This window comes from Nesoenas mayeri, assembly GCF_963082525.1.
Source record: "Nesoenas mayeri genome assembly, chromosome: 3".
Lineage (NCBI taxonomy): Eukaryota > Metazoa > Chordata > Aves > Columbiformes > Columbidae > Nesoenas > Nesoenas mayeri.
The window spans coordinates 78053933-78070425 of NC_137544.1; the positions used below are offsets into that span (position 1 = coordinate 78053933).

A 16493-nucleotide genomic window follows, 5' to 3' on the forward strand; every position below is an offset into this window, starting at 1 on the left:
GTGTAAAGACTAACCAAACGAGATTTCAAGATATTTCTTCTTCCTTACTGCAATGAAAACAAAATACTCCTTTTTTTTTTTATAGTTGGCAAACAGAAGAAAGCATTCCAGGTTTATGCTGGATTTACTGTTCTTTTCTGTGCCTATGATTTACATTTACAACCAGGCTGTCTGGCAGAGTATGCTTTGGCAGCATAGTTGCTTGCGCTGGGTACAAGTGGAACTGCACACATTTGTGGAATTGAGATTGCTAGCCATGATCAGCCTGTACAACAGTGAATACATTCCTGCACTCTGAGCAGATCAGCATTGATACTTCCAGTGTGTAAATGACCAGGCAAAAATCCAGCCACAGTGGTTAGATCCCAGGATTTGATGTGAAAATGTTTGTTCTGCTTTTAGTTTTCTTTTGATTATCAACTAAACACCTTTCGGAGGCACAGAAGTATATAGTGTGGAATGCTGATTAGAATACTTCTGTATAATTTAAATGATTTTCACAAAAGGTCTTGGTGCTTTACTATGAAGTAGATCTACGAATATTTTTCTGAAGTATGGATTATTTCATTTGACAAGGTGAGTGAAAGAAGTTATATCACTCTGTAGAATTAAACAAAAAGGTTAGCAGGAAAACCCAGAATAAAACACAGATTTCCTGGCATAAGTTCCCACTTCCTTCTCCGAAGTAAGCGTTTATACAATTATGTTCATGATTTTGAAATATTGCTTATTGATAGTACTTAGGCTTTGTTTGCCTGCTTAAAACAGACCTTTAGGCAGCACTTGTCAAAAATAGAATTCAGAATTAGCAATATTGAAGCAGATTTTTTTCCTTACACAATATAGCCAAAATCAAATTGCTACATGAGCTCCCAGCTTTAGCTCAGCTTGTGTCTCCTCTGCTTTGTTCCAGGTTATGGACACACAGTGCCTTTATCTGATGGAGGAAAGGCCTTCTGCATCATCTACTCAGTCATTGGGATCCCCTTTACGCTGCTTTTCCTGACAGCAGTGGTACAGCGCATCATTGTATATGTCACCAGGAGGCCTGTACTGTATTTCCACATTCGCTGGGGCTTCTCCAAGCAGATTGTTGCAATTATCCACGCTATGCTCCTTGGGTTCATCACAGTCTCATGCTTCTTCTTAATCCCTGCAGCAATATTTTCTGTTCTGGAAGATGACTGGAATTTTTTGGAATCTTTTTACTTTTGTTTTATTTCTCTGAGCACCATCGGCCTCGGAGACTATGTGCCAGGAGAAGGCTACAATCAAAAATTCCGAGAGCTGTATAAAATAGGAATTACATGTAAGTGTCAAACTAACCAGCCAAGTAAAAGGCTGTATATTAAAAAAAAAAAATAATCAGACTTTCCCTCTCCATTCTGTGGATGCTGATTGTTCTCTGAGCTGTCAGCTAGAAAACCAGGTATTGTAGGTAGCTGTGCAAAGAGAAAACCTTTAAATAAGATCAGTCTACTTAGTTAAGAGAGAAGCAGCTAAAACCAGAATTCCATTGTGCCAAACCATAGCTACGTGCTGTCATATTAACAGTAGAAAAAAATGCTCACATTACTGTTATGAAAATGGTTAAGAGCATCTTAGGCTAAGATTTCAGTGCATCACAGAGCCAAGGGGATGATCCCTGTAACGTAAGGTCATCTTCTAAGGTGAGATGACAGGTGTACAGAGAGGAATCGAGGAGCAATGGGAAATAAGGCAGAACAGCAAAGTTTCTGACCTCAGTTGTAACAGAAGGTAGTTGAAGCTGGCACTGGTACATACCAGCTGTCAAAGAGAGACAAGTAGATTGAGATGATGGCAAAGCAAGACCAAGAATGTTAAATTTAAAATAGTTTTGTTATGTTTAACACAGAAGAGAGGCACAGGCACTGATCACAGAGATCAGTGATTCGATCAAAGTAGAGCTAAGAAAATTATCTTTGTGTTGGCACTCTGGGTGAATGTATACTGAGGGCAGTATTTTCCAGTGACAGTGTTTTGAAGTATCCCAGTTTCTGATACAGCTTCAGTCTCTGCAGTCCTGGGTCATCAGACGCACTGGTTAAAAGATCTGAATGGCCAAACCAAACCTTTCCTGTCAGGCCCATTTCTTAGGCTGATACACATTTGTCTGTGCTCCTGTGCATGATCCAGCAATTGTAATGTAGGTGAAGTGTCCATTAACTTGGATTTGTGTTTTACCTGAAGAACGATTGGGCCTTGAATTTTCATTCCTCGAAGCAGCCAACAGAACATTTTATTTGTTTCTCCTGCCAGGCCTGTTGTCATTGCAGGAGATTTCCCCCTCTACCCATTGTGTTTATCTTGCCAGTAGTAGCTTTTAATTATTACCCTGATGATCTGCAGAGTTGATCGGAGGATGCCAAATGATGAAGTGAATGGAAAAAGTCATGGCTTGTAAAGGCCTTGTAAAAATTCTAGCCATTCTCAAACCTCAAAATCAGAAGAAAACATTACCGCTCAGATTATCCTTTTTGAAACCTTACAACACTTGGGAAATAAATTACAGGAAATACTAAAACGAAAAAGTAGCTTTTAGGCAGTGTTGTAACCTTATAATGTTTAATTTCAACACTTTTTAAGGTCCTAACTTTTAAATTATTATTTTCCTTTCATGTGAACAATTCAAAGAGCCAAACAAGATGTATAGAATGTTTTCTTTTGCTGAACCTAATTTTCTTCTAGAAAAGTTTTGGAGTTCTACATAAGAAGACGTTTAATGAGTGCTACATGCTTTCAAGAATTTTTAGGAGAACACAAGTCTTGTTCTAAATCAAATGATGATCAGTTGGACTGAATTTCAGAGATAATTATAAAATTCTCAGTGCAGATTTATAGATGCCTTTTAATTGGCATAGCTTTGTCACTTCTTCCTTGTGTTGATACGTAGCTCAAATTTGGTGTCATGAGATAAAGCTTAAAAGAAAATAATGAACTTTAGCTGTAGCACTGATTTAGATCTGTAGCTGGTATTGCGTTATTGATTTAATGGTGCTCCTGGAAGGAAAAATAAATTATTGCCAGTGAATAATCTGTAACTATAGGTGAAATATTTATGCCTTTAGGTAACAGAATAGTGACCGTATGTATGTTATAATACTTAATCTGTGTTGATCTTTCAGCACATGTAATGTTCAGCCTTTGGATGAGCATTTTGTACTAATAATTACACACTTAGCTTCTCCTTGATTCCTCATTGAAATGATGAAATATTCAAATAGTCATGCTCCTTATTAAACTGTAATGATCAGTGGCCGGGGTGTAGTGAAACACGGAGATTAAGAAATGCTCATTTTAACACCTTCCCTCAAATTCTAGATGCATGTATTTGAGAGGGGAAAAAAAGCAAACAAACAACAAACCAAACCAAAAAAAACCCCAGCACAGTGGGCTGTTAACCATATGAAGCTTCATTTTCAAAAGTCTCAGTATATGAGCGCTGACTATTCCCTTTAAAAATCAGGGTCAGTGTACCACCAAAGTCATCAGTAATATCATTTCAGTAACACTTCCATGTTTGTATAACTTACGTTGGTAAAACATGGCAAATAATCTCCAAAGTGTCACCAGATAGAGCAACTTTGTCATGTTTTTTAAAATGTCAGCAGTAATTTTACAGTAATTTTTCATTTTATTGGTTTTGTACACGTTTCTAGTTGCTTTGTTTTTCCACTCATTTCAGGATGTTGGATATATTTTCATAATTTTAAAGTAATTCAAAAGTTTTCATGAATTATAAGTTATTTGTACTGCTAAACTGGTACAAAAAATAACTAGCTGCCATATTTTTACTTATGTTATAACATGTTGGAATATTAAATGAAAAAATATTTTGAAGAGTACTTACAAAGGTTTTAAGTTGGGGAGTATGCATGTGGTAAATTGTAGTATTCTGTTTCATGTAATGCCTTTACATATTTTTCTCTTGCACAATTGTGACAGAATTAAAGCCACTAGCATTACTTTATTTGATTGCGGGGTCTTGTTGATTGCAGAATAAAAAAAGGACAAAAAGGATTTGACAGTCCAAAGTGGGTTACAGAGCTCTGGAACTGTGTCATGCAGAAAATTAACATACTGTTCAGAGATGATAGGGTGGGAAAAGTTACAGGGTTAAAACTGTTTCAGCCCTACTTAATTTGCTAATAATTGAAACACTGTTTTGTTTGGTTTTGTACTCAGGTTATCTCTTGCTGGGCCTTATCGCAATGTTGGTGGTTCTCGAGACTTTCTGTGAACTTCATGAACTCAAAAAGTTTAGGAAGTTGTTTTATGTGAAGAAGGACAAGGAAGAGGACCAAGTGCATATAATGGAACATGACCAGCTCTCCTTCTCTTCCATCTCAGACCAAGCAGCCTCTATGAAGGACGATCAGAAGGCGAACGAGCCTTTTGTGACTTCCCAGTCCCCAACTTCCAATGACAGCTCTCTAAACAATTAATGCAGGGGTATCCATACCATTGTTTTGGTGCATTTATGCTACTTACCATAAGAAATAGAATGCCTTTTTTTTTTTTCTGAAAATATAAAAGCTGGAAGACTGTGCTACTTTAACAAGGATTCATCACTTTTGACATAGAAAAGACTTCTGGGAAAAATGTGGGAGCCACCCTGGGAATAGGGAAAAATGTAGGATGTGGCTGGGAACATTATGCCATTCTGCTTGAGGGAGAAGGAGTTAGGCGTACTGCTTTCAGAGGTGCCAGAGAGAAAGGCTTGCACAGACAACTTCATCCAACATCTTTAGGAGAGTAGGCCTTCAGTGACATCCAGCTCATTTGGTTGGATGTCCCATCTTTCAACTGGGTGGCATGGCAAATCTTGGGATGTACACTTTTGATTGTCAGAAGTGTAGTCAAAGATTTAATCCAAACACACAGAGTATCTGAGTCCAGAAAACATTTCTAGAGCAATATCTATAGATCTGCTGGGGTGGGGGGTATCTAGATCATCCCTCTGTTACCCAGTAACTTGCAGGTGTAAATATTAAATCTAGGAATGAAAAAAAAAGGCTCCAGTCCCTCTTTTGCCCACGCCATTTACATTCAAATTAACCACTTCCTTAAGAGATCCTCCCCATCACAAGGAAAATGTTGTCCTGAAGAGAGTGTGCCTTGAGTCTTCCATGCTGTGTTTTTGGTGTTTTGTTTTGTTTTTTTTAGGAAATACTTTTGTAAAGTCTGAGAAGTAGCGAGACCAGTTTTAAGTGCTGGCTGAGATGGGGTTTATGGAAGGGAGACAGCTGCATTCTGGTCCACTGAAATGGGTAGGAGTGGATTTTTAGCTGTGTGGAACAGAATGAAAAAGAGAACTGAAATTCAGCATAGGCCATGATTGGCAGAGTTCTTATGGCATTCTCCTAGTAGGTGGTTGAAATCTGTTTGTCGGAAGGACTCTGTGCTGTTTCCTCCACAGTCTAACCCAGTGTGTGCTCTCTGCTGAGCTGGTAGGTGAATGGAGGAACAGAAACAGTGGCACCTTTGAACGCAGCCCCTTTATCTTTTGCTTTTCTAACTAGTACTCAGAGCACTTTGGAGGAGAAGGGAATGTTTCAGGGCAAAACAATTTTTCAGTTTTTCATGTGGCAAGGAAAAAGGAAAAACGTCACATTTGGTTCGGATGGAACCGGAATTTTTTCCCCTTGGGAAAAGTCACTAAAGTCAAGATCTTGCTCAACTTCTGAAGCTGGAACCTCTTTGGCTGTAACAGGAGAGGTGTTTTAGTCCAGCTACCAGTCACTGTGCTGAACGCAGGGACCTCAGAGTGAATTTTGGTGGGCAGGAGATGAGACTTAAGTGCTTGTAGTACTCTCTCTTCTGGCCTTAAGAATCTATGATATGGGAATCTTGACAATGCTTTGCAGTGAACAAAAGATCTGGAGCACAAATAGCCATATTAGGACAACCTCCCACATAGGAATAGTGTAGAGGAGAGCCTTTTCCCTGCAGTGCAAGCATGCCAGATTGCCTGTAATTTGGCTTTTAGAGTTTAGAGCTGAACACTATTTTACTGTAAAAGAAAACGCAGTGTGTCTAGATTTAGCGCACGTGGAAAAAATACTTGAAAGTAAATAACCCAAAATATACTGTGTTTGAGCTTAATTATAGCTAGCATCAAACAGATTTTATATCTTTACTGGAAAAATAGTTACTTTATGGTTAAATCAGCTGAAAGGCTTCAATTAAAATTTATATTTATAGAAAAACAGAGCGAAAGATTTTGGTTGTTTTGGGTTTTATAGATTAGGTGAGAGCATACTGTGTTTGCATGTTCCCAGAGAAGTGGCTATTTTTATACTGCCTAAGTTAATACAGTTCTACTTATAATGAATGTTAACCAATATATATGTACATATATACATACAAATATTTATATACTGTACATATATCATAAATCATCAGAATTTAGCAGACTTAAGAATGGCATTTTAGATATTTTTTTTCCCTAGGCTTCTCTTTATACAATGAATAATTCAAAACTGTAACATTTAAATGACACTGACCTAAAATTAAGAGTACTGTACAACAAGAAACATTTATACTTTTTTTTTTTAGTGGAATTTTATTGTTTTCAGTACCTTAAAGTTCAAGACTACTTTTAATTTCAGTGTAACATTAAGCTCTAAAGGATATGCACGGATGCTAAATAATATACAAAGCTAATTTTGCAGTGTGTCCACAATTGCAAAATGTAGACACATGAAAAGAAAGCACAGATTTCAAGGCAGAAGTGATAAACTAAACAGTATACTGTGATGTAGGTGAGTATTTGTTATTTTAAACTTAAATAAAAAGTCTGGCTTTTGCCTGCTTGCACTATGAAGTGGGGAGTATTTTCTTTAGTGGTGTGTGTGCATGCACATACTGTGCAAAAATTCTGTCTGCGTTTGTCAAGATTGTGCATCCTTGAGTTAGCCTTCCTCAGCTCAAGGAAGGGACCATTAATCATTAATGCCAGAGTGTTACCTGACCTTGATATTAATTGTAGCTTAGTATTGTGTTGATTATTCCAATAGAAAAAAAGAATTCCAAAGTGTGTTTGGCTTTGTTTCAGATGCTGACTGATTATAGCAAATAAAAAAGAGTGGCATAACATTTATCTTGTCTTTATAATCTAACTACTCCAACATTTGAGGAAGCTTGAAAAAATGTCATTGCAGGATATCAGTAGCACAGATGAAAACAACTGCTTTCATTTCCTACAGCTTTTACATCTTCATGTGAAGCTAACACACAAGATCAGACTAGTTAAATCCGGAATCTAGATCAGGAGGAGGAAGTTTATCATGCATGAGCCTTAGTATAAAGTGCGTAGCTTTCACAGAGGCAAACTGTGAAGTTGGTGCATGTAAAGCCAAATGGAGGGTGTGGATCATAAAGCAATGGTGCTGAAACCAGAATTGCAAGAGGGAGTTAAAAATGTGAGTAAATGACTTGTATGCAGAAGAGAAGTGCCTGGGTCCTGTCCTCACTCTCCTGGATTCAACTGATCCAGGCATACAGCCCATTAATAGCTTTGTTTCCACGCTACAGCTGACATATGCCACCTTCTGTTTGTCTTTCAGTTGTTAAATATAAATGTGTTTTATTTTTATTTCAAGAGAAAGAATTGGCAGGCCATTGAGTGTGTTGGGGGGAACAAAATGGAAGAACCCACATGAATTTTGATCTTGGAGCTGAGCAACAGTCATGTTTGTCTCTTCGACAACATGTCCTCTTCCCTAAGAGTTGCTTCTGAAGGTTCACCAGTTGCACCTAGTGTGGGTGAACACAAGACTTGCTGAGGGTTGAAATGGGTAATTTTGTGAGTAGGTAGCTTCAGAGATCTGGGTGGTTTGCAGCTTTATGGCCAGCACTACAAAAGTTACCTAGTTGGGTGTTTCTGTCAGACTAGTTGCACAAGGGCAGAAGTTCTTGGTTACATTTAATGTTTGTTTAGCCCAGTATTTTGTCTTTGGCAATGGCCAAGAGCAGACCTAGGTGAACTTGTGTAAGGAGACAACAAGAATGTAGCAACAGTTGCCCAGAATATTCTCCTAGCTCCCACCAATTTGCAGCTCTGGATCTACGATTGTATCTAGGAGGTATGGAAAGTCACTGTAGGTGTGCTGTGTAGAAGACCTGCTACCCTGCTGTGCATGCTGTTCTGGTTTGTAAGGGACTGTCCCACATAGGATCAAATGCAGATTACCTCTGGCTTTCCCACAGAGCAGTTTCAAGTTAAGTGCTTTGTAGTAACCAGGTGTGGTAGCACTAACACTGTGACTGCATAGGATGGTCTCATGAGAAAGGGAAGAAAAGCAGAGCAGGCCTTTTACACGTGGCTGTTTGGCCATTTCTGCCCTCTGGGTGACAGGAGCATACACAGAACCTCTTTGCTGATGCTATGTCTTGCAACTCCACATTACCATTTGCATTGTAAATACTAGTCAGAAATGTACTGAGATGAACCATAAGTTGCTAAAAATATTACTGCCCTAATTCTGTTCCATTATTATTCATTTTTCTTGATTCTGCTTTTTACTGAAGCAAGACAGTTAGTATGGCTGGATGTAGTGTTACTCCAGGTGTGCACCAGTACAAATGAACCGGTTCCTGTTCTCTGCAGAGAGTTCCACTAGTAACCATCATTGTCATAATAGGTATCAAGAAGCTACTATATAGCTAAAAAAGTGTCCATCTTCATGTTGCTTACTTCAAACAGAAACAGTAATTTTTGAAATCACTATGATTAGCTCTGCAAATTCACATGCTCGCTAATGCATATTAGGCACTTGATGTGTATCATTTTTAATGCTTACAGTGTTAGTCTCATCACTTCCTAAATTACCATTCTACTTGCTTTTTACCATGGATTTCTTGTCCCAATTATCTTCAAAGGTCATTGCATTGCCACCGATGGTGAGTGCTGTGATGCAGTTATTTTGCTGGTGATGATACTGGTTTGTCAGAGCCATTGCCTTAGCTGACAACAAGATGATCTCACGTGTGGCACTTGTGGCCAAATGACGCATTGAGGTAATGAGGAGGGACAGTGTGGCTGGGAGCAGGTGCACGGGCTGACAGCCAATGTCAGGACAAAATCATCCTGGCAGATTGCTAAGTGACCACATAGTTTTCACCAGGCTTTATTGCCTTTTACTAGGAGTAAGAGGAAAATGCTTCCATGGGAAGGAAGAAGGACATCATTGCCAAAAATCACCTGAAAGGAAGATAATGGGATTATGTTTTTTCACAATCTGTCTGTAGTCTGTGGCTCTCTGTTACTTTAGTTGTACTGTATGTACCATGAATCAGGAAAACAGTTTGGCATTTCCCCAGTGTAGATTGTCCCTCTGCTTCCTGAAGCAAGTTGCACTTGTTATCCTAACAAGTTTTTCTGTATTAAAGTCGCTAAGTGTTCAGACCCATGAGCAGGAGTGTAAATCTGCATCACCGCCCAAACTCTTCAGGGACTAATGTGGCTCAGGCTGTCTGGAAAGAGAAGAGTGAAACCTTTACCTTAAAAAGTGAGAAACCCACTCACCTGAGAGGCTCAAAACTCTCCAAACCCATTTTGTGCTGATCCCAGAGGTCACGTAGTATATTTGTGCAAGTATCCAGAGTAGCACATAGAACTGGGACTTAATTCCTCTATGCCTCATTTTTGGGACTGGTCAACCCACTCAACCTTCTGAATTTATCTTTCCCATTTAAGAATGTGATTGACCATCCCTAAGCGCTCACCAGTACTTTGCTGGGCCGCTTCCGCAGGCGGCAAAGTGAGATGAAGAGGAGAGAAGGGACTCATGTTCCATCTGCCCTCAGGAGGAATGGGGGTGGGAACAAGTGAGGGGACAGCTGGTCACTGAGAAAGCCCCATCCCTGCCCGTGAGTGTACATTAACTCCAGCTGCGGCCACCACCAGCTGCACCAGTTTATATCTAAAACCTACTCCAACCTCTGGCATTTAAAAACTCTACAATACACCCAGCTGTGCTCTCTGTACATCAGCCAAAGTTCATGCTGCTAGTAATCTAATAACCATAAAAACTAATAGCTCATCTAAAAGAATTATTTTATTTTGCTTTTTAAGTGCATTGTTGCTGTGCTTCTGGGCGTTATTTAGACTCTAATTTTATTCTGTCCTGCAATCCCACATTATTCTACAACTGTAAAGCTTCTGTTTGAGCCATGCATAGGCAAAAATTAATTAGCGTGTTTGCATAAACAGAAAGCAGCAAACTGTAATATCAGTTTAAATGAGAATTAGCAAATCCTAATTTTGCATTCCTGGGCTGGTTTCCTGATTATGAGCAAAAGATCTGTTTAAAGTTGTTTAGTGATTGGCAACTGTGATTTGAGGCATGCTTTCTGAACAGAGGCGCAAAAAATATTGATGTCCAGTACTAAAGTATAATATCACCTTTGGGATTGAGTCCCCCAAATGTTTAGTTAGCTGCCTTTTCAGATTAATCCTATTTGCATTGGGTAATAAGGCCTTGTTTGAAATTGATTATGCAAAGATTAAAATCCACGCTCCGTTTAACTCAAATTCCTGCTGCACATTCAGAGGAAAGAGAAGATCAATACAAAAGAAGATGATGACCTTGTTTCATACCCCACCTCCCAGGGAGCTTGACCTGGTACCACTAAACCAACCCCCAGCTGTCCAGGCCCATGCAGAGCAGGGGTACAGTCAGTGTCTGCCCCAGGAAGGCTTGCAAGCAACATCCTCAGCCTTGAGGAGATGGGACACCCCAGGGGAGCAGCGAGGGGAGAGCAGAAGAGTCACTGCAGCTCCTTTGAGGCAAAAGGTAAGTAGCAAGGATGGACAGTAAAGGAGGGGACACAGTGGGACTTGAAGGGGATGGGGACGAGCAGCCTGGTGCAGCCCCTGGGGAAGGACCTGTGCCTGCTGCAGGGTGAAGAAAGAAGTGAAACAGTTTGAAATCAGGATTATCAAAGGAGGAAGAGGGGGTGCTGCTTTTTTAAGATACTTAACTATTAATCCTCCACACTGAGTTGTGGGGGGCTTTGAAGCGTACTGCAAAGAAACAGAGAAGTGGGAGCTAGTGAATCTGTAAAAATCAGAAGGTGTTGAGAGAAAAGATGCATTTCTGTCTTTTAAAGGTAGAAATGACCCTTGTGATGCTCTTCCCTGAACTCTTAAAGGGCCCAAGACATGTCAGCAGTGGCTGTATTAGGACAGATCAGATTTCCACGTCCAACAAAGACTCTGTTCCAGCTCCCATCCCCTGTCCCAGAGGCTAATTACCTTATTTGTTAAAAATTTCCTGTTTCCTTTGTCTGGCTGCACAAATTCTAATAAATTGTTCCAAAAGCAGCATTTATGTAGGGTTTTGTTATGTTTTGTGTGTGCTAGGTGACAGTCCACAATCCATTAGCTATCAGCTTGCCCTGAGAAGATGAGCATCCTTCAGTGTCCTCTTGCATAGCTAAAGCAGGCTGGCTCTGGGCACAGTGTCTTGTCAAAAGCTCAACTCACTACTGTTTCAGTTTTTCAACGTGCTTTTTTCTGCACAGGCACTGAAACCAACACGCCAAGCCTCTGCGAGCGCCCAGGGTGGTACCTCTGCAGATGGGCTGGGCTGTGGCCATGGAGCAGAAAGGGGAGGTGGCATTAGCCACCATGCCCCCGCCACTCTGCTTTCCGTCTCCCTGGGACCCCAGGTTTCCCTTCATCCCTCCCTCACACAGACCCCATGGGGCACAGCTGATGCTGCAGCCAGGGTTGCAGCGCAGGAGGTATGTGTCCTTACCCCTACTAACCATGGGGGAGATGCATGGGGACAGTAGACAGGCTGTGCCAGTACCAAGTCCTCTCTGCCCCAGACAGTCCTAAGAGCCTGAAACATTGTTTTTAAACACAACCTGCTGCACCTTATGAGAGGCCTCTGCTGGGCAGGAGCCGTTTGTGTCTTCTATTGACCCTCAGGATGCAAGAGGTTGTCAGAGCTCAGGGAAACATGAGCTGACCTGCTGGAAGCAAGAAGTACACATTTACTTCAGGCAATCTCATAGCACTAGTTTTAGGCAATAGGGGTAACTCATTGATCCTCTTGCCCTCCTGGCAGCACCTCAGGCATCAACGAGGTGCTGAGCACACATCTGAGAGTATAAATGCACCCCTGGTAGGGTGTGAAGCACCTTGCAGGGAGGGCATTCCAGACAGAAGGGAGATGTATTTTTATTAACTTCAGGGTACAGCTAAAAAATTAATCTGTTGCATTCCCTGGAGCTGCTCTAGGGCTGTACCATCCCCCTGTGATGCACAGTGGGGACACTTGTGCTGTGACTGCCCTAGTGAGGTCTGGCTTTGAGTAAAATGCAGCTGAGGCTGCAATTTCCTTTTACAGATGAGGCAAGAGCCTTAACACCAGGATTCTGAGGTGGGTAAGGCCGTGTCCTGAGTCAGGCACTGAGGACCCACATCTACACAATCCAAACCCCTGTGCGTATCTGGCAAGCTCTGGGTTATTTTGATGGTGCAAGTATTGCTATCACATCTTCTCACAAAGGAGGCTGATAAGGTTTAACTTTTTTTCTTTGCATGTTATGCATTGAAACAAAAAACTAATCTCAAAACATCAATAGTTTTTCCAATGGTTTTGGTCCTGAATGCCCTTAAATGTGAGTTTGGAGACTAAACAGAAAAATGTATTGATCTGTACATAGACAGGAGACTGCTGAATGCTTGAATAAAAATAGATCCACTGGGCAAATAGTTACCCAGGAATTTCTTCCTCAGCTGTAAAATCTAAGGCTGTGGGAAACTCGTAGAGATGACAACCAGAGCAGAGAAGCAGTTTGCTGCAGCCCAAGAAAAAGAGGATGTGTATGGTCCAGAAAGGCTGAGCGGGATAACCATTTACTTCTGCTACTTTTCTACCTTTTTATTGCTGTTACACTTTGCAGTCCTCCTCTAATTCAGGGGATTCTGCCATCCTTGAATGCAATCCAACCTTATTTTGAAATGATTTAGAGGTGTTGCATCAGCAAGATGATGGTGTCCTAACGTCACCATGCTGGCAGCTTCTCAGGCCACGGGGTCAATTTGGCATTTTAATAACAACCTCACATCTCATGAGGTGTGAGATACAAAATCAGTAGAAAACCCATGTGTTGAATAATACAAGGAATTACTGCTCATTTTCCAGCCAGTAGTATTGCACCTTTCTCAAAAAGAAATGTTTATCTCGCTTATTGATTTTATAAATCCTGATGCTGATAGATCATGGCCCTATCATGCTCTAGAAATGCAGCCAGATTCTTTCCCCTTCCTATTTGTGCTACTGTTTTACCAGAAACGAATGTATTGACACACACAGTTTATTCGGCAGTCAGAAGCATGTACAAGACCTGGAACTTCTCTCTCATTCCCAGGAGCCCAAACTCAGCTCCTCAATGACAGACTGGTCTCTGAAGGACTGTGAGGAGGCAGGAACAGGCATTGAGCTGGGATATGAATTTCTGTTCCTCTCTTCCTTATAATTCAATTCATATTCTTGTTCCCATGCAGCAGCTACAGTACACACTGCCATGGGAGCTTAACAATTTTAGACGCAAATTTGGCCTATTTCGCATCCAAACTTGAATGCTGCTCACAAGCAATAGCACTAACAGCTCTTCTATATGATACTGCTTAATCTGGAGCCCAGCTAAATGGATTATAGGAAAATATTTGTGACAGGCTGGGAGGTGCTGGATAAATATTTATCATCCAGAGGGACAAACTCAAAACAAGTAGAGACTTAGGCTTCAGATTGGCTGTAGTTATGTATTAAAGCCGTGGCAGAACTCTATGTGTTTTTAACAGGCTTAAGTCTTACTCATTATCAGTCCTCTGAGAAATGCTACTGTCAAATGGTTGAGTCTAAATACATCCAGTGTGTTTAACGGCTGGTCAAGATTGGTTTTGAAGGAGGTTTTGGGTAAACAGCATGTTTGCTGAGGAAAAAAAGACTTCATGCCTATTTATACTGCAGATTAGTAGCTGCGAAATATTCCTGTGTAAAAAATATACATTTTAAATACCAGCTCCTTTGTTATGCTGAAATGCGTTGTTATCTCTTGGGGTATTCATACACGATGTTTTTTATTTGTTGTCACTTAATAGGATTTGGTTCTTTTGTTCTAATAGAACAAGAAAGCTTGGGCAAGCATTCAGCTGAGGAAGGGTACAGGCTGAAAGCCCTACTTTAAATATACTCATGGTTTCTGTAGGTCTATTTCCCCCCAAATCAGAGGATCTCTCCCAAGCCAGATGTACTGACATATGAACATGTTTGCAGGACTGGACTCAGTCCAAGTCAGAGGAAAAAGTCCATCAGTTGCAAGGACTTCTCAACTGCAGATGGTAATGCCTCTCTTCATCATATTCTTTCCTTCAGTTTCATGCTCTGTCAGCTGCCAAACATGAGAGTCTTCCCCCATTGGATCTAATGCCACTTCAGATTTTATGGAAAAGAGCAAGCAGAATTGTCTCTGCTGACCTGGACCGCTCTGGGGTCAGGGGGCACACAAACTGGTAGGTGCCTAAAAGTGGTCTCTGTGCCACTGAGGCATCCACATACCTGGACCAACACCCTGTTGCTGCTTTCAACAGCTGTAGTGCCCTGAAGAAGAGTAAAAATCAAAACCAAATGAACAGCATCAGGCAAGAAAGAGAAAATCTGTCCTGCAGCCTGGGGATAACCAGGAAACCAGGTGCCATGGGATTGATCGGCAAAAGCTAGTGTCACAAACACACGAGTAAGTCCACTTTCAACTGGAACTCTGAATAACACTGAAGGAATTGAAACCTTATATCTTACACAATCATTTTCAAAACTGAGAACCATCCTTATGTTCACACAGTCTCTTCTGTAACCTAATCCGATATCATCTTGTAACAGTCGCATCACCTCCACCCAGCATCCCTGTTCAAAGGCTGCTCTGGCACTTTATTTCTTCAAGTTAAATATCTTTTTCTTCTTTTCAACCCAAATTCTTTCAGGGTCAGTGTACACCTGGTTGATCTTGCAACAGCTTTTATCTGAATGGAAAGAATTGCTGTACTTATTGCTCAATTGTAATCCAGCCCTCTCTGTCTTCTGTTAACACGGTGATGCCAGACAGGCTATTTAATCTGCCCTTAAGAAACAGTGAGAATCATCTCTTGTTTCTGAGTGGCCATTTTCCATTTGTCTGTTTAAAATCATCTTTTTGAAAGCCCAGTGATGAGAAGTGGACACTGACATCTCAATGAGACTGTAGTGGTGCCTTGGCTCGTTCCAGGACCTTCCCTGCCATCCTGGATAATAGCTGACCTGAAGCCCCCTGGATCTGCTGTCACATCTTCCCCAGCCATCAAAAGGAGGAGGCTGAGCAGCAGCATGTCATTTTGCAGTGCACCCAGGTCACCCTCCTCTCCAGCAGCCCTTGACAACATCTCAGCACACAGCAACAGATTGCCACCTTTGACCACAGGTGAATTAGCCATACTGTTTTTCCATCACATTTCATAGTTTTAAAAGCTCCAGGGGCTACCTAATTTTTCCTATGAAAGAATCCAGTCATCCATTTACAACACAGGCCTTGTCTTGCACTGTAGGCATGAAGAGAAATGGGCTAATTTCCAATTTGAGATACCTCTATGTGCTGGTAACACCCCTATCAATTAATCTTGTTATACTGTCCTCTTCACCCAAGTCCTTACATTGTTTATAATTCCTGCAGTAAATCCAAGCTTTACAAACAAATCCTTGTGAGTCACTGTACTATATTATGCTTTAGAGATGAGGCCAACTAATCTATGTTACTGACAGGAATAACCTTTTTCACAGCACTCTACATCTGTGTACATTTTTACATAACAACCAGCTATTTCTATGATGACATTCTCTAATTCTATTCAGTGAACATGATGGCTTTTGTTATCTGCCTAACTTTACCCCTGCTCATTGATAAAATGTAACGAAAGAGATGAAAAATACTTGCCATATGTGCTTGAAAGAGGCAGCAAATGGCTTGATGGATACAGAAACATAGGCTTTATGTATAATGAAATACAAGATCTGACATGGTTTAAGCTATTGGCTGCTTCTTCTTGTTATCTGCTACTTTGTCCTGGTAAGAGGTGGCCACACAGATCCTGGACGTGCCGCTCCCCAGGCAAACAGTGCCTTTTGTTTGCATGACAACTACCAACAGCTCCCCAAATCCAAATGCCAGTGCTCAAGAGTTAAATGAGCCCCCCTGCATAAGGGAAGTGTGGATGAGCAGGTCTCACCTTCCCTTGCCTGTGAGAAGGGTCATTGTCCTGGGCCAGGGCTGGCCTGTGGCCACCTGCCATACCATGGTTTGGCAGGCAGGACCACAGATGGTCCAGAAATCAAACCTCCTCCCAGGCCAGCCTATCTGTCTGCCATAGTCGTTAATAAAAGCACTTGTGCCAGTTTTCTCAGAAAGGTCTAACATATGCTGGC

General features: G+C 41.0%; 1 protein-coding gene across 1 annotated transcript in view; it reads left to right on the forward strand.

Annotated features, from left to right (window-relative positions):
- KCNK1 (potassium two pore domain channel subfamily K member 1) overlaps positions 1-4466 on the forward strand; it is a gene marked incomplete at both ends in the record, with an annotated part of 30691 nt that extends 26225 nt beyond the window's left edge. Inside the window, 2 exons of the mRNA XM_080342325.1 lie at positions 914-1309; positions 4207-4466. Of these exons, the coding sequence (XP_080198451.1) occupies positions 914-1309; positions 4207-4466 (656 nt within the window). The remainder of the gene's footprint in view (positions 1-913; positions 1310-4206) is intronic.
- Positions 4467-16493: the final 12027 nt, after the last annotated feature.